This window comes from Schistosoma haematobium, chromosome 2 (assembly GCF_000699445.3).
Source record: "Schistosoma haematobium chromosome 2, whole genome shotgun sequence".
NCBI lineage: Eukaryota > Metazoa > Platyhelminthes > Trematoda > Strigeidida > Schistosomatidae > Schistosoma > Schistosoma haematobium.
Window position 1 is genome coordinate 1018284 of NC_067197.1, and position 27795 is coordinate 1046078.

Genomic DNA, 27795 nt, shown 5'->3' on the forward strand with positions numbered 1-27795 from the left:
TTTGGTCTGCTAAATAAGCTTGACATAGGTAAATCCACGGGGCCCGATGAATTACATCCTAGGCTATTGAAGGAATTATCTAACTTCGTTGCAAGCCCTTTAAGTACATGCTCTAACCTATCCGTTACGCAGGGTCGTTTACCAAAAGACTGGAAAAATGTCATAGTAAGTCCTGTCTTCAAAACAGGTACGAAACACAAACCTGAGAACTACCGCCCCGTTAGCCTAACTAGTGTGGTTGTTAAAATCTTAGAAAAGATTATTCGGAAGGAGCTGTTTAAGTATCTCGATAAAAACCGGATCCTCTCGGAGAAGCAGCATGGCTTCAGAATAGGTTATTCTTGTCTCACTAACTTATTAGTGGCTCGTGAAAGCTGGTGCGCTCTTAAGGACCAAAAGCTACCTGTAGACGTCGCCTTCACTGATTTCAGTAAAGCTTTTGACAAAGTTCCGCACACCCGGCTGTTATATAAGTTAAGAAAAGTCGGGATTGGAGGCAATTTATTGATGTGGATAAAAGACTTCTTAGTTGGGCGTCAACAAAGAGTTCGGGTGAACTCAAAGTTATCTAGCTGGGAAACTGTGCTTACTGGAGTGCTCCAGGGTACAGTTTTGGGGCCAGTGCTATTCCTCTCGTATGTAAATGACCTCCCTCGTCTCCTATCATCATTGGTCTTGCTATATGCTGACGATGTCAAGATATGGAGAACGATACGATGTAAGAGTGATAGCTTAGAACTTCAAAATGACCTGAAGAAGTTGTCTGAATGGTCTCAAACATGGCAGTTGCCGATAAATACTTCCAAGTGTGTTGTGATGCATATCGGTCATCAAGGCACAGATACATACACGATGAATAACACTGAGCTACCTGTCGTCCAGACATATAATGACTTAGGAGTTATCGTTAGTCAAGACTTAAAGACTACTGCACACTGCCGTGCAATAGCCGCCAAAGGTTTTAGAACGTTATGGTCAATACGTAGGGCTTTTAGTCATGTCGACGCTAAAACGTTTTTGACTTTGTATACAGTGTTCGTTCGTCCTAAACTTGAGTACTGCATACAAGCGGCTAGCCCCTGCTTAAAAAGGCAGTGAGCTTCTGGAAAAGGTTCAGAGAACGGCGACTAAGCTGATTCCCGGAATAGCGAAGCTTCCGTATGAATCTCGACTGGCCAAGCTGAACCTTTTCCCGTTGTCATATCACAGAACTAGAGGCGACTTGATTACAGTCTACAAATTGCTTAGTGATAAATTTGCACCTAACATGCTCTCATTTTTCTTGTCTTCCAAAACAGGGAATTTACGAGGACACTCCAAAAAAGTTCACAAGCCGAGAACAAATTACTTGTCAGCTGACTATCGACTTTACCACCGAATCACCAACGAGTGGAATTCATTAACTCAGCACGTAGTTGAGGCTCCATCCGTCGACTCTTTCAAAAGAAAGTTGGATCAACTGAGACCACCATTGCCAGGACTAACATAGGCCATCAAGCTTCCTGTCCTTCCTAAATTAAAACTGAAACTGAAACTTCTATTCCGTCCACAACCATTTGAACCATTTGAACCTCCATTTGCATGACTACCACAGAACATTCCGCTCTCGTTCCGGACAAACTGAAATTAAAGCTAAATATTGATTCAGTGGCCAGTTACCGGTTAAATGGTACACTGTTTTTTCTGAAGTGTGATATGTGACGCTTTTTTGGCTAAATTGTTATTTATTTTATGACCTTGAAACCTGTTTCCTTTCCAAAATTACATGGGTTTCTTGAGAATTCGTCTGCACAGGCACTACTCGTCCCTTCGGAATAGTTCCGTAATGCTAACCAAACAAAATATCATAAAAGATTTATAGACCTATCGTGGATTAAGCGATGTGAAGAGATTAGAACAAAAATGGCTACCTGTTATCCGGAAGGTTGATTTCGAAAATTCAAATGTAAGTTAACGTTTGTCATTACTGCTAGATTCAGGACAAAGCTGTGAGTAAACAAAAGTCCTTCGTATTGTCAATGTTCCCTTATCCATCTGGAAGTTTGCACATGGGACACTTACGAGTTTATACTGTTTCAGATGTTTTAACCCGCTATAAAACAATGTCTGGTGAGTTGACGATTTGTCCAATGGGTTGGGATTCATTCGGTCTGCCTGCAGAGAATGCTGCTATTGATCGTAGCGAAAACCCATTGAATTGGACCCGAAAGTAAGCTAACATATTCAGAAGTTCATCCATACATTATGTGCCTATTAAATTGTTTCTTAAAAGTTTTGTATGCTTTGGCTACATATATTTAGTCTCCTGTGTCAGTCTAAGAGTATGCAGTCTATATGTTGGCACCAAAATCCTGGGCGTTCGAACCTGGCTATATGAACTCGGTCGGTCCAAAATGTTTCTGATAATGTACTCTTGTTATACTTCATTGTTAAAATGTTCTCAGTGTTAACTGCGGTTAGCTAACATTATCAGACCCCGTCGTCCGGTTGCTTTCTTGCATGTCTTTTTTGAATAATGAGTAAAAGCGCTTCAAGTTATGTTTCCATAAGAAGTTCGCACTAATTATAGCTAGTTTGATCGTTTTATTAGAAAATGGAGACCAACCATTATACCACCAATATTTCTTACATGAAGGTTCTTCACTGTACTTTAATCTTGCAATAGTTTTTTACTTCTGAAAACTACTTTAAATTTGATGTCGACATTCTTCATTCGATGGTCCCACTGTACATTTGATTATTTGAAGGCCCTTATGGTCGGTTAATCTTGACCTGTCAATCGACGTAAGAAATATTTGCAATCAATGACACTGATGAAATTACTTGGCGTTTTCCGTTTTTGACTTTCAGCATTTGAATTGAACTTCTGGTGTATGAAATTTAATTTAAAACATTTGAAGGCAAGACTATAATTTATGTACGAACCAATCACCTATAAGATAACAGGTCTCGGATTTTGGCACGAAATTCACTCATCTAATTGGATAAATAGAGTTTTGGAGTTGTAGATGATGTCAGTCCGTGATAGAAACCCTAAATCCAATTCCTAACCTTAATCATCAACTGTGAATCATAATTCCAATTCTTCACACAGGTTTATAACCCTCATTTGGTCCTGGTTGTTAGGTGGACACTCAAAGTCAGTCTAGCATCTCTCAAAGGTCGTCCATAAATTGTATCACCCATTTCAATTTACCAATTCACCCTGGACGTAGGCGTGAATCTTATTCTGAGTGTGGTGGCTGATGATACTACCTGGTTGCCCAAACCGAAGTGGATCAGAGTTCGAATCTAGTGCTTAGTGGCTGAGAGTTGGACGCCATTAGGTCTTGAGTCCTTATTGGTTTTAAGAGTTGTGTTACTTAACTCTAATAAACCGGTCTTTCCATTTGTTTTGATTCATTAAGTTAAGAAGTATGGTTAAAGGTAACTTTCAAAGATAGTGAAATATGCCAACTTCGGCGTGCATAGCGGGACAGAATGTATCACATTTTTGCACGAGTTATTTGTAAGTTTTTACACTCGATACTATAAAATGAGTTACATTCTGGTGTATTCTGGTAATTTTTTCTTCATAAAGGGATATAAACAGTATTTCCTATATGGTGCCGTTAAGCTTCAAGCATGGCTGTCACTGCACGTTTATTAGATTATTGTCTTACACTTTAAAAACAATTTATACTAGTTAGCATTCCCGACAAGCTGGTAGTTCAGTGTATTAGAAACTGACTTACAACTTAATCAACTTGAAATTCTAAACGTAGTTCATATTACTTCGTATTAAATTTAAGTAATGGTTAGTTCAGTACGTTACATCGATCCATAAGGTACTTAATAGCTTTTCTGATTTATTAAATTTAGACAGAGATTAGTGATCTTAAGACAACTGACACAAAGTTGAATACTAATTATTTGTTGACTTTATTAACACCAATATTGGTTCAAAGGGGCACCAAATACATATGCGTCATCAGAGCTATTTTCAGAACGTCATCGATAGCGAAGTTGGAGAGGGATGATGAGATTGGGTAACCCTATCTAACCCCTCTGCTTGAATGGAGCCATCGAGAGAAGTGGTTGTATGCCTTCATTCTGCCTGAGGTTTTTGTATATTTAGGGCCTTCAATATGTTAATAGATGTCTCAGGCACACATTTCTTCAATAGACAATCCCAGGGAACAGTCCTGTTCAACGAATCTTAGGTGGCCCTGATGTATGGCGGTGTTCTGACATTTAGTGGAGGGTGAAGATGTGATCAATACATCCTCAACCAGAATGAAAACCAGGCTGCTCCTCTCGTGTCAATCTTCCTCGGGTTTTGAACAATCTGCGGAGTATGACGGAAGCCAATAGTTTGGACCTAATCGAAAGTAGACTTATCCCCCGATAGTTCTTGCATAGGTGACGTGAACCCTTTTAAAGGTAGGGACAACTATCAACTCATTTCATGATGTTGAAACACTAGTTGCAAGACAAGTTGTAAACAACTCGGCCAGTTTTTTAACTAGAAAGTCACCACCATCTTTAAAAAGGGCCGAAGGTAAGTCATCTGGGCCTGGTGATTTATAGCGCTTCAAGAGTTGAAGTTCCTTGCAGACTTCCGCCTCGTTAGGTGGATCAATCGTCATAGGCGATGGAGGGCAGTACAGTCTGGTCGATGTTCCCGGGACAGCAGACCAGTTGAACTGTTCCTCAAAAACCCTCCTCATCGTCCAAGACTTCGATAGATGTTAGTACTTTGAACTATCATCTTCACAGGTTGTTTCGCTCACACCAGACGAAATCGAGAGGACGGAAAGGGAATGTCCGGCGCTTTTACTGGTTTGGTGGATATGGAGGATTCACCTAGGGGGGTTGGAAAACTCTGATTCCAAACCAATGGTGCTTATGGGCTCCAGAATCCTGAGGGAACAAATGGCGTATGAACCAATCGTCGGCCACCGGTTACCATGGAACTTCATTTCTGAACTTTGCTCTACTGCCTTGTGGATCAGACCTTTAGGTCGAAGGCCACGGTTGTAGCCCCCTAAGAAAACTATTCGCTTCAATTTGGGCACCCGGACACAGACATAATGGTTCGAGAAAGAAGATTGAATCCACGGAATAAAAATGTACAAGATAATTAAAAAAACTCGAGATCTAGGAAGAAACAAAGTGCGGATTTATCTATGCGATTGCAACTGATTTTTAGTCATGCTGTCCAACGTATCCAACCATTGGTTACGATAATCCCTCAAACCCTAATCATGTAGTTTGTACTCATCAACATGACTTAATTCATTAATTAGTTGTTCTATGGATCGACCCCACGTCTTGGTTTGCCCGCCTACGATTTCTAACCTGCTCGTTCCCATAGTTTCTATAGTTGTATTATTATGTATTATTTCAGAAACATACTTACAATGAAACAACAAATAAATGAAACCATGTCTTTGGCTGTTGATTGGTCAAGAGAATTAAGCACTTGTGATCCTAATTATTATAAATGGACACAATGGCTTTTTCTTAAATTATATCAATCGGGCATGGCTTATCATCGTCCAGCCTATGTCAATTGGGATCCTATTGATCAGACTGTCTTAGCAGATGAACTTATTGACAGTCAAGGATGTTCGTGGCGTTCTGGTGCTAAAGTAGAACGACGTCCTTTACGTCAATGGTTTTTCCGAACAACTGCTTATTCTGAGGTATGTTAACATGTATCGAATAGTATTCATGTGCTTTTTTTGTATCGCGTACTAAAAAAGTTTTAAATCATTTTTATCGGACTTATTCTACAGGATAATATAAAGTATTAGGTTAGTCAGAAGGTTGCAGTATTCATTCAGCAAATGAGTGATAAATCTACTAAAATTAATTATAGGGTATCGATTGTAGTTTAGTTTTTATCGACTTAATTTAGAACAGTGCAATAAAGTGATTTCTTTTGATACTCATATTTCAGTTGTACATTTTTTTGTTTATGGCATTTTGTTTTATTCATTTGGAGCGGAATGGAATCTTAGTCTTTCAAAGATGTACAGCTCTTAGGTAAAAGTTATGGGTTTGAACCTTACTCCATTTGTTTAAGTTTGGTCAACTATCGCCTGTAATGTGATTAACAACTGAGTGCATGGTTTTCATTGGCATATAAGTCGTATTATTCATATCATTATCATTACTTCATTTGCAATTAATAAAGTACTATCATGACAGACAGGATAAGTATGGCTATGTCACGTGCTTGTGCTCTTGTCACCTCAAGGTGAGATGATAGGTGAGAAATCGTAAACAAGGCACGCTATTTAAGGAAGTCGATTATACTGCACCCTGGGTTTCATCCTACGTATCTTTGTTCAAGTCAGGAGACGAATCGTGTATATACCTAAAGTTTGTGTAGATTATAATTCGGCTTGGTAATTAAACTATCCTATTCGTTTCCGTCTTCTTATTTGTACAATGTGTTATACCATAGAAAGTGTATGTTGTGACTGGACTGGACCGCAAAACACTTTACACTAATTTCAGTATCCTTGAATCCTCTAATATCTATTGTTTAGTCTCTTTTAGATGGTTTAAAAGATATTGAGAATAATCAGTGGCGTGACGTCATCCAGTTGCAACGTGGTTGGCTTGGTCATTTGAATGGTACTCAAATGGAGTTCAATATTTATTCATCTACCGAACACCATGAAATTAATCCACAACAATCATTTCTGGATTGTGGACATTTAAAGAATATCGTACCTCAAAATGAACGACTAGTTGTATTTACAAAATATCCGAGTCTAGCAGTTGCTGATTTAATCAGTCATGTAAAAGTTGGACCGGATAGTGTTTATTTTTCAGATATCTATCGAAAGGTATGCCACTCTTTTTACTTGTGTAATCGTAACAATTTGTTGATAATAACATGGATTTTCTCTCCGTTTGTTTACGGAGCCACTGTAAGCGGAAGAAATTATTCTTCCACGTTTAAGAATTGATTAACAAGTGTGCATCGTTCAACATACCGTCGTTAAGTTTAAAACCAAGGCATTAAGGGAAAATACCAACGCTTCCTTGATTTCAACCTATGATAAAATATGTGATTTCACTCAATGTAGCTGGTTAGCACTTTCTATCACTTTTGACCTGGATCGCCTTAGCAGTGTAACACTTTGCTAGTGACTAGTGTTGGATAAACTGTTGATTTGACTGGTTATTTTCTAACCGGAAAACTGACATCACATGAGACTATTAGAGGGTCGTCCGATGCATATATGTTAACCGGTCTGCCATTATCTAGTAATGCTGTTATCAGATACAGTAAATCACTCGGTAATTTGGTCTTACAGAAGGCTAGTTGCAGTCTTATAAGTTCAGTGGCAACGAATCAAATAAAAACTCAGATCTAAATTCCCGTATATCAATTTTCACGGCCGTATCATTATTTCTATTAACCATCCATGTTTATGATAATTTTATGCGATAAACCCTATAGATTCTTAGATTTTTCTATCCAAATAACACACAATTTAATTCCTGTGGACATAAAAATTTTAATGTTACCAACTACTCATTAATAATCAAATTTGTCTGGATTTTCAGATATCTCTTGAGCTACTGAGTGTTGCGACAAATGAAGTATCGTTGTCGTGTAGGCACTTGTCACCAATAACTGTGCATATAGCTATCCTAATTTTTATAAGAAAAGACGAATCTCTGTTAACTATTGTTGCGACCATGCCTAGATATCAACAAATTAACTGTCAAGAAATCAGGGAGGATTAAATGGTTGTTTCGTCCTACTTAGTGGATCTTTAACAAAGTGCACTCATAAACACATAGGAAACTGAGTCTGATAACTAAGTTCAAAACTTACAGTTAGGTCTCACATTGTGTCGTTAGTACATACGACTAAAACGATTTCTAGTCAAGATAAAATAATCATCAAGTATGCCCCTATTTTTCAATGGTTCTGTGTTGCTGTTACCTAATGCGTAATAAAACTTAATTTCAAGTTGAATACCTAATTATTATTCCTATTGGTTAGTTTTTAAAGAAACTATGGTCATTTGGATTGAATATTCATTTATTAATGTTGAAGTAATGTTAAGTTACTGATTTATTGATGGGAAATTGTAATAAAATTTGTGACAAATTGATTATCTCAACTTGTCAATAATTTATTTTCCACTCATTAATTATACTATGGTTGGAAGAAAGTTAGGGGCGGCCAAACCAAAATGTGGCATCAGTGCTTGAAGTCACTAACTTGTAGTCTAAGCCATGTTGGTAGATGCAGACTATTTGGTTGGGATCCGCGTAATTATCGTAATCAATAGTTGGAGATTGTGGGTGACATGGCTCAGAATCGATCACAATGGAGTAGGTGTATACACTCTCTATCTTCCCTTAAACTATGAAATTAAAATTGCTTCATGTCTTTCTTCTTGTCCTTATATGCAATCTTTCTTTTATATATTACCACCACTGAATTAACTACTTCTATGAATTTGGTGTTCATCTTGCTGTGCTAATGTGTTATGGCAACTTGAACCGATGCATATATATGCTTGGTCCTGCGTTGTAGCTGACTGGCATTAATTATACTGTATTCAGTTAGATAATTAACGTTCATATAGTTGTTTGCATATGTCTCACTTTCTAATTTGTTATTTATTTATTATCCATAGCCTGAGCATAAACGTGATTTAAACTTTAGTCGAAAGTTAATCTTATACTCAGACTGGAATAATTCATGTCATAATGATAGTAATAACAAATTATCTATTACATCATGTACATCTGTATCACCTTGGCCGGAAATTTTAAACATATTTATTCGTCATCCATTTACAGGACGTTCTATTCCAATAATTCGTGAAAATATTCCATTATCTAAACTTCCTAGAGCTTATCCAAATGAATTAGGTATGATGATGATTATTATTTTCTTTTTTTTTTTTAAATAGAGTAATTAGTTCATTTTGTGAAGTAGTTCAAGCAACTAATGATCTTTCTTCGCTTAGGTCATTTTATATATTTGTTTATTTAAACACATCAACATTATTACAAGAAGGTATCAAATAGATGTACGCCACATAAATCATTCGATTTGTGTAAGGGCTAGGATACTGTCCGGGTGCCTAAACTCGGGGGCCACACTCTGAGCCTTCTACCTAAAGGTCTAATCCACAAGGCTGTGGAGCAACGTCAGGAGATACAGTCTTATGGTAGCCAATGACCAACAATATGTTCATACATCATTTATTCCCTTAGGATCCTGGAGCCCATGTGCACCATTGGTTTGGAATCAGGATTTTCCAATTCCTCTAGATGGATTTTCCATATCGTTTATTTTACTCTAATAAATTCATCGGTTAGTCTTTATCATTTGAGATGAAATAATTATTTTATTCAATGATTACAATCGTTTATAGCCTACAATATTACACCTGTCGGTTAGTCATAAGCAAAGCAGAATCTAATATACATGATAAATTTATTAATATTAGTATGAATTAAATGGGCTAAAATGGAACTGTCAACCGTTTTAAGTACACCTTTACTTAACCACACTGGGAGGTGATTACGAACCCGAATATACACATTTCTAGAACATCTGCCAATATAACTTGCTCCATAGGAGCAGTTGAATTGATAGATACTGAAAGAAGTGGCTAGTCTAGGCAATTTATCTTTCAACCTCGAAGTGATCATTGGACATGTGGAAAACATTAATTGTAGTTTACCTGCATTAAAAGTTCTTTGGATTGATCTGCGTAACTTCGGTCTTAGGATTTCATCAGGTGTACCGCCTCTGAATTGTAAGTGTATATACTATTGTAGTGAACAAGAACACAAATGGGGGACGATCGAACATATTCCAACACAAAATTACAGAATCACTTAGTAAAATCTGAGAATCAGACAGTAAATATCTAATTTGCATAATATCAATCAATTGCCTCAGATTTTATTGTTCCTGCATTTGCTTACCAATTACTTTCCGTTCTCGTTCTTTCCTCCATGGTCTACTGAAATATATTCTACTCCTGACTATCATCATATACTACTTATGTGGATATAAGTAGCTCACATCACACTATCAGAAATTATTTTCTAAATATAACTGACCATGTACTACTACTTTGAAAGTATTTATTTATTTATTTGAACACATAAATATTGGTACAAGGGGGCACCAGATACGTATGCACCACACAATAATGATGAGAATGGAGAGAGATAAAGGATGTAATGTGAGTGTAAAAAGAAGAAAAGGGAACAATAACGACCACAAATTAGTGTATGGTAGTGAAATAGTAATAATAATTGGGGAAACAGAAAGGTACAACCAGAAAGAATCCTTTCAGTCAAAAAAGTTACGGTCAGTTTTTATGAAGAAAGTAAAAGAAGGTTACAGCAGGATCGCCACTGGCTTTTATTCTGAGCCATATCTGATAACGTCATACACTGATCACCTCTCTTTTTCCAACCAGTCCCAGCGTCGGCAAATAATTCACGACGTGGAATTCTCTGGGACGACATTCGTAGAACATGTCCAAGCCACCGAAGTCGGTGTTTCACGATGGTGAGACTAATTAGATTATCGTCTCTGTGCCCAAACACACGATGCCAAACCTCTGCATTACTGACATGGTGTTGCCACTGGATGTCAGCAACCCTTCGGAGACAACGATGATCGAACACAGAGAGTCGTCTAAAATCCTTAACTCGGAGAGCCCAGACTTCACAAGCATAGAGCGAACCTGCTCTCACCGACACGTTGTAGATCCGAGCTTTTATATCCAGCCTAACATTATGAAGGTGCCAAAGGTGGCCCAGATTAATATACGCCTCTGTGGCTTTCATTATACGTGAATTGATCTCATCACTCACGCCACCATATTGAAAGTAATGTGTTATTAATTGATTTATCTTAATTTCATTTTGTTAAATTGTTTAATTATTATATACATATTACTTCCATTCAAATATTTTTTTCCCCCAATCTTTTTTAATTGTCATTAGTCTTTTCTATAAATGGTCAAACATCTGACTTCTTATCAGAATCATTAGATATACCTTTACCACCAGGAAAATTAATTTCTCCAGGAAAAGATTTATTAAATTTAGATGAATCTAATGTTATCATTAATGAAGAGGATTTGAAATGTTGTATATTATCCACTCCAATCTTTGAAGTATGTAAAAAATAGTTCATTTTTTGTTTGTTTGTATGTACTTCAATTTATGTGTATAAAATATCTTGATGGAGTTTTGTTCTCGGGCTGGATGGATTGGTTGTGGAGCTTTTATCATCATGAAAGCTCCACAACCAATCCATCCAGCCCGGAGAACAAAACTCCATCAAAATCATCCACCTGATCTACAAATCTTCTCTACCATCTCGAAATTGCATAAAATATCGTTTAACATTTTCCTGCAATAATACTAAATTAGGTATTTAATACTTTTATTTCTAGAAATTTCATAGGTTGAAATCATGAGTCGATTGAAGCTAGACCACCATGGAAAACCTGAAAGCACTGGACGGCCGTTTCGTCCTAGTACGGGATTCCTCAGCAGTGCGCATCCACGATCCCGTAATGGTGTACGGTGGCGCAACTTCGTGGATTGGTTGAAGTTAGACATTAACACCGTTGGATGCCGGCTCAGTGGTCTAGTGGTTAAGTGCTCGCGCGCGAAACCAGTGGGTCCTGGGTTCGAACCCCGCGTGGTGCAGGATCGTGGATGCACACTGCTGAGGAGTCCCGTACTAGGACGAAACGGCCGTCCAGTGCTTCCAGGTTTTCCATGGTGGTCTAGCTTCAATTGACTCATGATTTCAACCTATGAAATTTCTAAAAAAAAACTCCACAAAACCCATTCTGACTTTCATTTCTATTGTACAGATCGACATCACCGAAATAGAGCATGGAACAAGTTTCAATACCATATTATCACAGTGAGACGAATACATCAAAAGAGATCAAAATAATGTGGTAATAATAATAATAATAATAATAATAATAATAATAATAATAGTAATAATATAAAGAATGACTTAACTTTGATATTATGGTCTTAAAAGATAGAGTAGAATGGTTTATATGGAGGAATATTGGAATTTTTTAAAAATTATGTGGAAGATAAAGAGTAAATGGGTCTGCAGTGCTACAAACAATTCTGAGCCTTATCACTCAAAACCTTCAACCACCAACCATGCTTATCATGCAAACTGCAATGAAATAGTCTGCATGTAACAACATGGTTTATACTAACAGTCAATGACTTGATGGACTGATGATATGATTTTGTTTGAACACCTTTAACTTTCCTCGTGCCTACTACCTCATTACACGCTATTACTTCTTCCAATCAATGGAACTGAAAATATGTTGTTTTTGTCGACCAGTCTATTGACATTTTATATTTGGTTGATGCATAGTGCAGCGATAGTTTATTACGTGAATTACTTACATTTCAATCAGTACTACTGGATCGAGGTTGTAAACCTCACTCCATCTACTTCTGTTTTGGCAAATGAGTGTTAACATTAACTAAAGTGAAAGAATAGCTCGCTTACCAGGTATAGATCCATGTACATAGTTCTGAACCACACCCTATGTGTGCAGACCAATGTTACTAGCCGGTTGCTCAAGTCGAAGTAGATTGGTTGGGATTCTAACCCTGAACCTAGTTGCTAAAGATCGAATGCCCTAGCTAGTGAGCTGCTGCTCCATCATAACGTTTGATCCTATGCTTCGTTATACTTTTTCTGAGTTCATCTACTGAGGTACTAAACACATAGTTTTCATGTGAATTTGTATTTGGCGCTTTGGATCTGATTTCAATCAAAATCTCGCGGATGAAATGTCACTAATTTGGCCATTTCAAAATAACTCCATTATTTATATTCATTTATTATTACTTATTAATTTATTTTTTCTATCCACATACAACACAGAGACGGATCTCATTATTTTTATCATTTATATATATTTCTTGTTTATATATACAGTAAATTGATATACTTAGAAAGTAATTCCTAGTTGCATTTAATTAGTTACTGTGATAACCTTTTAGCAGACAAAAATAAAAAAATAATATGGGATAAAGTAAATTCGTTTTCTTTCATGTGCTCTGAATCTTCCACATGCCCTCAGATGCCCTGGTATGGCTGGGGGTGAGGAGAGTTCACTCTACCTCTTGAAATGCTCTCACATGGCCACACATATACAGCCACTGTCAGAGAAGTCTTACTCACTGTCTTCTCGAGGTGGTGTTGTTTACGAAGTTGAGAGGACGAAAAGCGAATGTCTGGCTCTTCAACCGGGTTTGTGGGTATGGAGGATCCACCTAGGGGAATAGGTAAACCCTGATTCCAAACCAATGGTGCACGCGGGTTCCAGGATCTTAAGAGAACAAATAGTGTATGAACCTATTGTTGATCACCGGTTATCATGGGACTGCATTTACTAACGTTGTTTTAATGTCTTATAGATTAGATCTTTAGATCTAAGACTTGGGGAGTAGTCTCCTAAGAAAACCACCTGCATCTGTTCGGGCGCATATATTTGGTGCCTCCTCATTGATTCAAGATCGAATGTTTCAACAAACTAATAGACAGTTTAGTAGTTCTTCCTAATTCTAATCATTTCAGGCAATAAAAACTAATTTCCCATATGAGAGAAAATATCAATGACCTTTTTTTCACGCTTAATTTTTCTAAAAGCTTCATGGGAAAACAGTTGGTGAATCTATGGATAAAGCTATGCAAATCTTAAAGGTAAGTTAAGCTAAACCGTTTAGTTAATTGTAGATATCATTACTAAGGTTTGATTTGATAATTTCGAATAAATTGAGCATTGGGTAGATTGTTATAAATAAATAAAAGTAATATATTTGTAGATATCCCAATGAGTAGAACAATTAGATTTTCTGACGTTTCGTCACTTAGTGTAAGCCACTTCTTCAGAGTAAATAAATAAGCAAATTAAAATTAATCCAAGTTTAAATAGTACAACGGGACAACACAACCAATCAATTGTTTTATGAGTGAATTTTACAGTTCAAAATTGATTTGAATTAAGAATTGTTCTATTGTACAATGTATTATGTATGGATTTTAATTAGTCATAGGATACTGCAATAGAATTTAGGATAAATGCATAGTAGCCCAAATTTCCCCAATTTATATTGGCAAAAGAAAATATTGAAGTTAACATGTGATACAGTGTAAGGGTTTCAAAGTGATAATGAAGATGTAGAAAAGTGTACTAAAGTCAATATTTAGATTATGATAAATATTAAATGAGCAAAATCACTGTGAATCGATGTCGGGTCGTGCTTATTATGGGTGTTTTGTGATTAAATTCCAAAAGTATCATCCTTCATAACGTTTAATATTTGCATTTCATCATTGTATTTACAGTAAAAAACACTATTTTAATGCTTGCTTTACACCTTTCATTTAAGTATGCTATCCTTATTTCCTGGTTGGCGCTTTTTTAGCAAGTTAGTTTTCTGCGTAATGGGGTCGCTAACCCCATCCCCATCCCTCCTCATTTACCCATGTATGGAACCAGCAGTAACTGTAGAAGAACTACAGGTGGAGTTAAAGTATGATATCAACCTATAGTAAATCGAAATAATTAAATTAGTTGTTGTCTTTTAACAGCATGTATATGACAGAGTTGACCTAGAAAATTGTAGATACTGAACATATTAAAAGCACATAGTTCTATCTAATCATGTAAGATATTTAGTTCAACAAAATTTCTGCTATAATCATAAGTTTTATGAATACATATGGTATACTTATCCAACATTACGTTATGTAAACAATAGTATATTAAGATCTCAGGATCTATCTAGGCAAATATCAATTTTAGACCAAACTATTAGTTATATGATTGTCACATTTTACGATTAACTGTTCATTATCCAATGACCAATATCGTATTTGTCTAGTTCTTTTAAAGGTTATTAAATCTCATCGGTTATATTGCACTACAGTAGAACGGATATCATTCCACTTATGATTGTAGTTACACATTACTGATAAGTAGCAACTATCGTGAAACCTAGATTCAAGATTCCCTGCTTAATATCTTTAAAATACTTAACTTCCAACTAGTAGTTCATAGGTTCAAACTCCATTTCAGTCACTTCGGTTTATGCAGTCATTACACAGATAATGTGGTTCAAGGCCAATTACATAATAGAATAATTTGTTGAATAGTATTTTCTGAACTGTTTTTTGGTTTGTAAACCTTTTCACTTATAATTATGTATTCACTACGATTCTAATTCTTTATATTGTGTTCTGCTATGTTTTCCTTCCTTTTTTTTCTTCTTGCTATCTTCTATCCGTTTTTGTTCCTATATTTTCTCATTCTCTCCTCGTTTTCCCTATTCCATACTTCTTACTTATTTATTCTTTGTATGATAATTGTTGTTATGTTGTTTTCTGCATGTCCAGTGATTTATATTTATTGATTAGTATCGATCAATTGAGTTCCTTTTATTGTTTTGATGATAATGGTTATATTAAAGAATAAATATTTGTAGTAGTTGCTTGAGTTGGATGGTACAATGAATTGACTTGTTATTTGATTAGAGTGAGTTTTTTATAGTAAAATAATAATGATTATACTCTTACACGTTTGGTTAAATTCAATTATGATTCCAAATTAATTAGGATTGAGAAAAGGACTTCAAAGTCATGGCTCATATCTCAAAATAGGATGTTTACTATCAATCATACAATGATTAATTTTAGCTCGAAAATCATTGTTGAATACTTGCAAGATGTTGAATGGTTTCGAAAGGCACTCATTTGTGAATGCGGAAATGAATGTAGATATAAATGAGACAAAGGGATATTTCTTTATATCCTTTGATACGACTAGAGCCTCTAAACAACATACAAATTTCATGAATAATGGAAAAACAATGTATCTGTAAATTCTTGTAATCTCTATCATAAATCATTCATTTATATAAACCTGGAAGCGCTGGACGGCCGTTCCGTCCTATTGTAGAACTCCTCAACAGTGCACATCCACGATCCTGCCCTCGGGATTCTGACTCAAGGCCATCGGTCTCGCGCTCGAACGCTTAACCTCTAGACCACTGAGTTGGCATCCAACAGTATTAATGTCTAACCTCAACCAATCCACGGCTTAGTGGTCTAGAGGTTAAGTGTTCGTGCACTGCTAAGGAGTCCCGTGATAGGACAGAACAGACGTCCAGTGCTTCCAGGTTTTCAATGGTGGTCTAACATCAATCACTTTATGATCTAAATCTTCACAACCCCTATACTGAAAATTCTGTTTATGATTAATTATCAGTATTAAAAATAGCAAATAACTCGATATGAAACAATTAATCCCATTTAAAAAAAAATTAATCTCACTAGTCGATATGAGCAATGTATGATAAATAATTTGAGTAATTCATTTACATTATGTTACTACCTCATCATAGGGTAAATATAAATGTAAACGAATCCACATTGATTTTTAATTTGGTTTGTATTAAGTAGTCCATAAGTCTCTTCATGCTTTAAGGATACTGATTAATGATTATAGCACTGAACTTTCAACTATTAACTTATGGGTTAAAGCCCTGATTTCATTATTTCGGTTTAGGCAAACAAGTATGGTTCAAGTTCGATTACACTTACAAGTATAGACATATCACATGCTTGTTAGAGATAGACGGTAGGTAATAAATTATAAAGGAAGACAATGAAGTTCTCACTCAAAGTTTTTACCTATATATGCTTGTCTGGGTCAAAAGGATAAATGCTTTTTTACCTATAACTTGTGTAGACTATAATCAATCAAATGTTTTTTTCATTACAATCTTCTTATTCGAATAAAATAGGTGTCGTTATACTTTAGGAAGTGTACATTGTAATTAAATCGAGCCGTAGAACATCACATATCTTTCATTTTAACCAGTGAATTAAACATTCCAGTGAAAATATTAATCACTTAGATATAATGATTTATGATAATGTGAAACTTACTTACTTACGCCTTTTACTCCTCGTGAAAGAGCATAGGCCACTCACCAGCATTCTCCATCCAACCCTGTCCTGAGCAATCCTTTCTAGCTCCGTTCAGTTGTAATTCATCGTTTTCATATCTGCTTCTATTATCCGACGCAATGTGTTCTTTGGCCTTCCTCTTTTTCGCTTCCCTTCAGGATTCCAAGTTAGGGCTTGTCTCGTGATGCAGTTTGACGATTTGCGTAATGTATGTCCTATCCATTTCCATCGTCTTTTCCTAATTTCTTCTTCAGCTGGAAGTTGATTTGTTCTCTCCCACAAAAGGCTGTTGCTGATGGTATCCGGCCAATGGATGTTGAGTATCTTGCGAAGGCAGATATTTATAAATACTTGTACTTTCTTGATTGTGGTTGTTGTAGTTTTCCAATGTGAAAATTAATACATTTTTGCATTGGTTGTTTTATGGTATTTAAATCGAATGGTACTGGGTTTGAGTCGCAGAGTGAACAGCAACTTTGGAGGTACATTCAACTAACGAGTCCTAAAATTAGACGAGACGCATGTCCTGAATTCCACTGTTAACCACCATTCATTTCTCCTTATAGTGAGAATTAATAGTTTTGGTTTTATATCGTGCAAATTAACAAATCTAACAATATTTATTCTTAGTTCTATGTACTTATATTAATAATTGTTTAGATGAAGCAAGTTTTTGTAACAAGAGTAATAAAGTTATGTACGGACAAGGAGAATGATTGATTGTTTACTTAGCCCCCGAATGCCCTGGTACGGCCGAGAGTGGGGAGAGTCTGCTCTCCCTCTCGGAATGCTACGCGTTTATAGCCTCTGCCAGGGAAGTCCTACTCATTGCCTTTCTCGTGGCTGGGGTGTTGTTTGCGAAAATGAGAGGACGAAAAGCGAATGTCCGGTGCTTTAACCGGGTTGGTGAACATGGAGAGTCCACCTAGAGGAGTTGGGAAACCCTAATTCCAAACTAATGGTGCACATGGACTCCAGTACCCTGAGGGAACAAATGGCGTATGAACCAATTATTGGTCACCGGCTACCATGGGACTGCATCTCCTTACGATGCTCCACTGCCTCGTGAATCAGACCCTCAGGTCAAAGGCTCCGGGTGTGGCCCCCTAAGAAAACCACCTGCTTCGGTTTTGGTACCCGATCAGTATCATAGCCCTCACACATATCAAATGAAATTTGTGTAGCTCATATGTATTTGGTGCTTATTTGTACCAAATCTATGTGTTAAAATAAAATAAAATAAATTGTCTGATAGGTATTAGATGAGTTATATATTTTCTTACCCTTATTATTATTATTACTACTATTATTGTAATTGTTTTCGGATTTTAATGTGGAAATATACTTACGTTCTAGTCAGGCTAGTCATATATTCTTGATCTGAGTTGTGTGTTGAAGTTTCTGTAGAATTGACATTTTAAGGGGTATCTAATGTAGATATTTATCAAAGGTAAATTTAAGTTCCATTCATGTAGACATGGAAATCCAGGCGTTATAACATAATTTGTATTAAAAATTTAAAAGTATAAATCTAACTTAAGAAAGAATACAGTATTTTGATATAGTTTAATATAACTTCATATTAAAATCTTATTATCTGTAATTTGTAAAAATTCTCACTACTCATTCTTTTGTTAGGTTAGTGGACGTGGTGGTTATCGATGTAATGATATGCGTACTGATTGGTTAATCTCTAGACAACGTTATTGGGGCACTCCTATACCAATTATACATTGTGATTCATGTGGGGTAAGGTATATATATATATATGTATTACTTATGAGATGATTTTCTTTTATCTGTTTCTGGTACTTCATCATTACAATGAAATTAAACTGAGATGTTTGAATCTAGATAGATGAATATGTTTGTTATGAATGGGTTCATGTAAGTTGATAGAAGTAGTTGAGAGCAAAAACTGAACTATAATTGATGGTTTTATTGACTTGAATGTTTAACAGTAGGAGATTAAAAACCTTTGTTATAGTTCATTCACTCACTGTTAATTAGTAGATGCTTTGTGTATTGGAGAGTTTAATCCATTCAATCAATCAGTCGTAGTGTAGAACCTAGTATTTGTATACATCGGTTCAAGTTGCTATGCCACATTAGCACAGACACATGAAATTGACAGAACAATCCCAAGAATATTAGACGTAGTAAGTGCATCAATGGTAATAGAAAAAATTAGGTATCGAAAATAAGATTCGAGAAGAAAATGTAAATTAGTGAAATAGAAGCACAAAGAGTGTTATGAGAAAATCAGAAGCTCAGAATCTCGAGGAAGATAGAGAATGAATCCACATGTGTGATTTCAATTTATTTTGCGAACTCCAATCCGATACTCCACACTTATTAATATGACTCATTCTAGTGGTCAGTGATTTCATGGACTGATGTCATGTGTTGGTTTGTCGTGTCCTAGCTTTTTCCTAGCCAATTCGCAAAGCAGACAACATCGCCGGTCAAGGTAGACACTGGTAGTTAGATATGCATAACACGTGTCCCAACCACCTCAACTGATGAAGATTTACTACCTCGTCAATAGATTTGCGATCTTTACCTGGTACCCTATTCCTAACACAGACATCGCTTACTCGGTTTATTTTATTTATTCATTTGAACACATATATTGGTACAGGAGTGCGCAAAAGATATATGCGTCACACAAAACAATGAGAATTTAAGAAGGAGGAATGAAAAAAAGTAAGGAACGTAAAAAAGAGCAATAACGAAGACATTTGTGTAAGGTAGTGTAATAATAATAATAGTAATAGTGGGGGAACAGAAAGGTACAATCATAAGAAATCTTTCAGTTAAGGAAGATACAACCACTTTTTACGAAGTAAAAGAACGTTACAGCGGGATCGCCACTGGCTTCTATTCTGAGCCATATCTGATAACGTCTCTAGCCACTGTGTTGCACCATCTCTCGGACCCCAACCAGGGAGGCGTGAAGGACCAACACAAGCCAGTCCTTTGCAGATTTCTTTCATGCCACGACACCATGTCATACACTGACCACCTCTCCGCTTCTTCCGACCAGTCCCAGAGTCGGCAAATAATGCACGACGTGTAATTCTCTGGGACGACATTCGTAGAACATGTCCAAGCCACCAAAGTCGGTGTTTCAAGATGGTGACATCGACTGCATTATCATCTCTGTGCCCGAACACACGATGCCGAACCTCTGCATTACTGACATGGTGTTGCCACTGGATGTCAGCAATCCTTAGGAGACAACGACGATCGAACACAGAGAGTCGTCTAACGTCATCAATTCGGAGAGGCCAGGTTTCACAAGCATAGAGCGAAACTGCTCTCACCGACGCGTTGTAGATCCGACCTTTTACAGTCAGACTGACATCACGAAGGCGCCAAAGGTGGCCCAGATTGGCATAAGCCGCATTGGCTTTCACTATACGTGCATTGATCTCATCACTCACACCCCCACCAGCACTTATGTAGCTACCCAGATACACGAACTTGTCGACTACTTCTATCTGCTCACCATCCAGGGTGAGTACAGAATTATAATCCTGCACTTCGAAGGTGCAAAGCACCATACTTACGGACACTGATTGTCAACTGATTAAGTGCGGATTGCACGCCTTGGACATTATCGCACATATATTTGGCGCACTCTCGTACCAATATGTATGTGTTCAAACAATAAATAATTAATAATATACTTAATGTTTATTAATGTATATTACACAATGATTCAACTGGACTGAATGTAATTATTAGTTGGAAGTGGCGTGAAGAAGGCGGGGAAACATTTCTTTTTCACGGAATGGAAATGCTAACCCAATCCCCGACCCTTCTTTTTCTCAGGCTTGGGACCTCCAGTAACCCAAGAAGGACCTTTGGTATGGTACGAACGTACATTTGCTCTAGTTACTACACCCTATCAGAACAGTGAGATGAAATCAACAAGGTAAATAACAGCAATAATAGAACTAGTTGTAGTTTTGATGCTAGAAAAAAAGATTCATGACAGAAAATATGGTTCAAGGGGACGAGATTAAAAGGCCCAACAGAAATTATGAAATAATATGGAAACTCAAAATGTCGCAGAAATCGTAGTTTGAATTTATTTACTTCACTACATCAGATTTTAAGCCATACCATTCAATATTTCTGCTAGGTTTGAAGTGTTTACGAGTTCACTTAATCTGCGAACGTAACAAAGACTCGGTGACCAAAGACCAATAAACTAGCTATTCGATACGTCCCAGCCCCGCTAACTACCGGAAAAAAACCAAGCTTGAAATGGGGAAGTATATTCCGCATACAGCCAGAAACGAACGGTAACAACAAACACAAATCATAACGTATATATACAGCACAAAACCGTCCTTGGGGAGAGTTACAAAACAGCATACTAAAAGACACACCGGACCAATAGCGTTTAAGATTCTCCCAAGTGGGAAATATGACATGAAGGTGAAAAGAGCGCTCTTGGCGCGAAAACAAAAAGATTCAAATTTTCAGAATAAAATTACAAAATTAGGACTTATTCCAAGTGAGTTCTGGGAATCTAACGTCCCTAACAGTTTCCAACCAGCTAATCTGCACTTGTCGAAATGGCTCAAACCAGCAGTGAATATTTCATACACTTGGTTTGACGACTCCTTTCCAATCTACTTCTATGTCATCTAACACTACGTTGTGGCAAACAATGGATAGGTATACATGTAGCTGGATAGTATATGTCATCTTTCGTGTGATTACTGAAAAATATTGGTCCTATGTATGTAATTAAATTACAAATTCTTTTATTCAATCATTTTATATTTTTAAAATATATATAGGCAGTACCAGTACCAGAAAACCAACTCCCTGTACTTCTACCTCCACTAGAAAGTTCATTGAAACGAGGTGATGAACCCTTAAAGCATAATGAATCCTGGCGTAAAACAACTTGTCCTAAGTAAGGAAGCTGTTATTTTGAGTTTTTTTTGCTAATCTCCATTTCACTTATCTATTGTAATGTCGGAATTACTGAGCCTATGTTTCATCTTGGTTCGAGAACCCTCAACAGTGTAAAATCAGTACCTTGTCAAGAATTCATTATGGTCTAGGATGAGAACGATCTCAAATTAAATTGGTCTCCATAACTAATTATATAAATAGTTTTCATCTTAATAGTATTTATTGCTCTCGCATTTGTTGATAGAAATAGATGTATTAGATTGAGATCGTGAGTCGATCAATGCTAAACCAACATTGATAACTTGGAAGCGCAATTTCGTGGATTGGTTGAAGTTAGACATTAACACCGTTGAATGCCGGCTCAGTAATGTAGAGGTTTAGCGTTCGCGTGCGAGACCGAAGGCCCCGGGTCCAAATCTCACGCGCGGGATCGTGGATGTGTACTGCTGAGGAGTCCCATGCTAGGACGAAATGACCGTCTTTAAATACAGGGTTGCCACTGGTTCCCATTACAAGTCACATTTGATAAGGTTTCTAGCCACTGAATTGCGTAATTTTTAGGAGTTTACCCATACAGTTACGATAGGTCAATATGTCAGTTATGTAACTGTCTTACATTCCTGGGGAAATTTTCATCAACTAACCTGTTAACTTTTTTCTTCCAGTTATAGCCTCAAGATTTTATGCGCTATATGAAGGCCGCTGAAATGATATGTTTAAAATATAAAACTTTTTATGTAGGTATCATATCAGCTATAGTTGAATACATATAGCTGAGCTTTGACAGTACTTACATGATGTTGCCATCGTATATGAACAATCTTTCAAAGTCAAAGTTGATTATGTTACAGAAATGTGCCGAACATTCTCAGATCATGGACGACACGTTTCAGATGTAGATCAGAACTACCCACAGCTGGTCGTTGTAAAACTGACTTTTTACAGACAGATTAACATCAGGACGATGCGAAAAATGACCCAGTCTTTCAGAAACAATTTATATTTGTAAGGTTCAAAATGCATCCCGTACTTACAGACATTAATTACCAAGTATTAGAGTATGTCTTTATTTGGAAACCCATTTTAAAACTAGTAACTAATGTACGATAAATATATATATGCACCAATCTATGTGGTTTAAGTGTTTTTAAAATTTTAGATGTGGTAATCCAGCGAACCGTGAAACTGATACACTAGATACATTTGTTGATTCATCATGGTATTATTTACGATATTTGGACCCACAGAATAATTCATCGATTTGTGATAGGAGTAAAGCAGCTAATAGTTTACCTGTTGACGTTTACATTGGAGGTATGGAGCATGGTAAGTTATTGTTGTCGGTTTGTGAAAGTAATTTGTTGAAGCTGCATAAATCCTAATTGTTGGATGGTTGGAGGTAGTCGGTAGAAAACCCTAAATGACCCAGGTTTCGTACTAGTTGAGGATCGTTAGCAATTTTGGGGGGACTGATGCTTCTTGCGGAATTCAAACCATTCACCTTGGCTGACTGTGATGTTATTGCTGTGGTATTTGGGCTGCGACAGACTGATAGGCTACATTAGTCAGATATGTCATTTCAAGACTAAACAGTAAGTAGGAAATGTTAAAGGGCGCACACTATTGGTCAGGAGGCAGATATTTACTATTCATTGAAAATCCGGTCTAATTTTCTGAGTTTGAGCATGTATTTCAACTTAGGATATCCGATAAGAGATTCCTACTGAAGTTTGATTTTCTCACTCAAATAGCTGATTGGGCTTGCATATGGGAATCGTTTATATCAATATGACAACGCCTAACACAACCCTGACCTGTAGAACTAAGATGCTTGGTCGATCACTGAGTAATGACTAGTGTTACACCTTCAAGATAATACAGAATGTAAAATGTCATTTCTTTTCGACCTGATAAAAAGCTATTTACTTAGCTGAACAACTATTTCCTCTGAACACGTATTTACCAATATTGCAGCATATTTAAGTATCTCTAATTCATTCATCTAAAAAAAGCATTGACTGTATTTTCAAATATCGACCATAATATGATTTCACCTAATTATTATTAATAGAAAAGTATTGTGTTTTTATCTGGTAAGTTGAAAATACTAAATTTACTACTGTACAGTGCGTTGTAAATGCACATTCTACTGAGGATACATTTCATCGTAATGGTGTGGTGTGTGCTACCTATATCGACATAAGTAGTATATGACGTTAGTCATGAACAGAATGTCTGGCAACAGAGAGACAAGAGGATCGAACAGTAAAGAATGGAAACGGAATGCAATTTGTATAAAAATGCAAGAACAATGAAGTCTGAGTCATTTTGAGACAACTGACGGACATTTTGCAAATTAAGCATTTACTATATGGTTCTCAGATGCTCTGTAACTTCGTGCTCAAATACATTCGATTGTTCCGACTGGTGTTCTTGTTCATTACAATAAGAAACATTGCCAGTTACTATCTGGTTTTTAACAGTTCTTAAACGTATGTCAGTTTTTTTGTTGTTGTAAGGAATCAGCATTTCTGCCTTCAAAAACATTCAAACATTTACCATTTTCTTCCATTTATTTTCTGCTTTCTACATTTAGCTGTTCGTCATCTGTACTATGCTCGTTTTATTGCACATTTCCTTCATGATATAAATGTACTACCGTGTAGAGAACCATTTAAACGTTTCCTCCCTGTTGGTTTAGTATTGGGTCAAACGTATATTGATCCAAAGTCTGGTCGTTTTATACCAACACGATGTGTTGATAAAAGATATTTATCTGAGAAAGAAAGTGGGTTTATGTTCACTCCCTCTTTTTTATATGTATATGCCTGTTGTTTTTGTTGTGTAAATGAGGCTTCTGGAACAATGCTGAGCATATAAAATTATGTAAGATGTTTATATCGAGGCAATTTTTGCAGGATATATTTTAACAAAGGCTGATTGGATTTCAATCAAGAATGTCATAAACCGGATAATTCAAATTCTTACTAACAGCGTACCTGTTGAATAATTTCGTAGCTATCTGGCCTTAGTAGCTCAGTAGATAATACGTTGATGTTCGAAGAGACAAATACTGAGTTTGAGTCCAAATGTGAACATCAACCCTGGGATTCAGGTATATCCAACTGATGAGTCCTAAATAGAATGGAACGTGCGTCCTGGTTTATACTGTCAGGCACAGATCATCTCTTCTAACTTACGGGTAATATTTTTGTCAAAATATCATCTTCAACTAATATCGGCCAATGAACATCATTGAGACCTTAAGATAGTACTGAATAATTGTTGTTTTGTCTGAGTTTAAGACAGAAACTTCTTCAAATTTGATTAATCTCCCTACGTAATCATACAACTATAACCATGATCAAATTGGGCATTATCTTTTAGTGGAGGGAAATGTAAATGAAAGTACATAGTCTACTTCTATATATAAGTAGTTTGTATTATTTCTAATTAGTATGATGGATTTTTGCACGCATAATGATTAAGTTAACTATTCATGTCGTGTATAATGATATGTATGAGGTTTCATACCGTCGTACATAGTTATCGACTTAAATCGCCTTAATGAATAATGTAGTAAGTCAAATACGACAATACAGTTTTGAATACGTAAATTTCGACACCTGTTGATCCAGAAAGTCATTCAAAATGATAAGCAAGAAATCAGGGCGAATTGGAACAGAGAAGGCGAGTGATCCAACTCAATTCGACCAAATGTGACTCGGTATTTATATTTAGACAAAAATAAGCTACCGATATGTAATCAGTGTGGGATAAGCAATGCACACATATACGCTCATATAAAACAGTCAAGGTTATCAAGCGAATGACCGACAAGGTCAACATGTAGCTTGAGAAGAATTAATAAGTCGGTTTGTCATGAACTAGAATAACCCATGTAGGATTGGCATAGTACTAGACACTACAATATAACCAGACCAACTTAGTAAAACGGTTACTATTTACGGTGTAAAGGTATTTTAGTGATTATAGTTTAGTTCACAGTTAATTTTATCCATAGATTAACCTCAGTTAATTGATCATCAGACTGTATTACCAATTAATTGAAGTTAGAAGTGTAAACCATTGAATACCAGACCAATGTTCCAATAGTTAGGGGCTCACCGCATTACCTCAGGATTCGGGATTCCATCTTTAATAGATTCACGGGAAGATTTTCATAGTCGGACAAAATAGCTGTTCAATTTTTCCTAGTTTACAGTGTTACCTCAACGGAGGTCAGTCTCTAATGAATACCACTTACAGATTATTAGTTCTATCAAGTAATAAAGCAGGACAAGCTTTAAGTGTAAGCAAAGAAATGTTTATTATAAAATATTAGTTACTTATAAACATTATAGTAGTTTGACGTTTCACACCTTTTAAGAACTATTTAAGTTATGGACAAATTATATATTACTTACTTACGCCTGTTACTTCTAATGGAGTATAGGCCGCGGACCAGCGTTCTCCAATCCACTCTGTCCTGGGCCTTCTTTTCTAGATCCATCCAATTCTTGTTCATTTTACTCATGTCTATCTCTATTTCCCGGAGTAATGTGTTCTTTGGTCTTCCTCTTCTCCTTTGGCCTTGAGGATTCCATGTGAGGGCTTGTCTTGTGACGCAGTTGGGTGCTTTCCTCAATGTGGGTCCTACTCACTTCCAGCGCTTCTTCCTGATTTCTTCGTCCGCTGGAATCTGGTTTGTTCTCTCCCATAGTAGGTTGTTGCTAATAGCGTCTGGCCAACGGATCTGAAGTATTTTGCTTAGAAAGCTGTTAATAAACACTTGTGTCTTCTGGATGATTGCTTTCGTAGATCTCCAGGTTTCCTTCCCATACAGTAGAACTGTTTTGACATTTGTATTGAAAAATCTAACTTTGGTGTTGGTTGACAGTTGTTTTGAGTTCCAAATATTCTTCAGTTGTAATTATACTGTTCTTGCTTTGCCGATCCGCGCACGCGAACAACAAATTATGTATACTTCACTGAAAATTCAAATATCCATATCTTTTCATAATTCTCAGAAGTTTTATAGAATGTTTAAAGTATTGGACTGTAACTGTAACCCATTTAGAAAGTGAAATGCTAATAATGTCGTTTACATAAGTATTAGGTAATTGACAATTGATTGCCAATTATTAATCTGTCGTAATTACAGAACCGAAACCGAGTTAAATACTAATGAGCATTTTATAACCATGTCTTACGTTTCTGGCATAGTATTACCTTTACATCCTTGATCCATCTGCCCTCTAATATACAGGAGAGAATTATCTCGATCTAATTTAAAGCCTTGATGCGATAGGTTATTCAATCCAATCATAAGGCTAGCAAATATGTGAGTTCTTTTATGACTGATCGACTTTGAGAGAAGAGAAAAGAAAACTAATCTGTCACCGACCTGCAACTTAATATGTTGGCAACGGAGGAGACAAGACATATTATCTGCAACCTGATTCGATGGCAACCTCATTTGGTGTCCAGCATGACTGTTCACTATCCCCATTTTTGTTCAATTTCATTATAGACACCTACTGCTTAAGAAAAGGTTTTCGTCGACTGAATTTTAAGGAATTGTTCTCCTTCCAGGGCGTCTACTTATTGACTTAGAGTATGCAGATGACATAATCCTGTTTGGTTGATAAAATGCAGTCTTCTGGTAGCACTGAACAATGCCAGGATGTTTGGGATGCGTTTCTCCCTTTCTGAATGCAAGTTGTTGCTCCAGGACTGACCTGCATGAACACCTGAACTAAGGATAGGGAATCAAATAGTCGAACGCGTCGAAAACTTCACTTATTTTGGAAGTCTGATCGGTTCTA

At 36.5% G+C, this 27795-nt stretch overlaps 1 protein-coding gene across 3 annotated transcripts in view; it reads left to right on the plus strand.

The window, feature by feature from the left end:
• Positions 1 to 1664: 1664 nt before the first annotated feature.
• The window catches only part of LARS2_1 (putative leucine--tRNA ligase, mitochondrial), a 39228-nt gene continuing 13097 nt past the window's right edge, over positions 1665 to 27795 (plus strand). Inside the window, exons 1-12 of one of the 3 annotated variants that reach the window (XM_051214091.1) lie at positions 1665 to 1822; positions 1862 to 1945; positions 1974 to 2209; positions 5390 to 5687; positions 6540 to 6842; positions 8658 to 8895; positions 10999 to 11171; positions 13706 to 13759; positions 18668 to 18778; positions 21847 to 21965; positions 23127 to 23293; positions 24564 to 24755. In XM_051214091.1, coding sequence (XP_051067213.1) covers positions 1766 to 1822; positions 1862 to 1945; positions 1974 to 2209; positions 5390 to 5687; positions 6540 to 6842; positions 8658 to 8895; positions 10999 to 11171; positions 13706 to 13759; positions 18668 to 18778; positions 21847 to 21965; positions 23127 to 23293; positions 24564 to 24755 — 2032 coding nt within the window. In that variant the 5' untranslated portion in view covers positions 1665 to 1765. Of the gene's footprint in view, positions 1946 to 1973; positions 2210 to 5389; positions 5688 to 6539; positions 6843 to 8657; positions 8896 to 10998; positions 11172 to 13705; positions 13760 to 18667; positions 18779 to 21846; positions 21966 to 23126; positions 23294 to 24563; positions 24756 to 27795 lie in introns of all 3 variants that reach the window. The other 2 variants (XM_051214089.1, XM_051214090.1) reach the window with 2 other exon arrangements.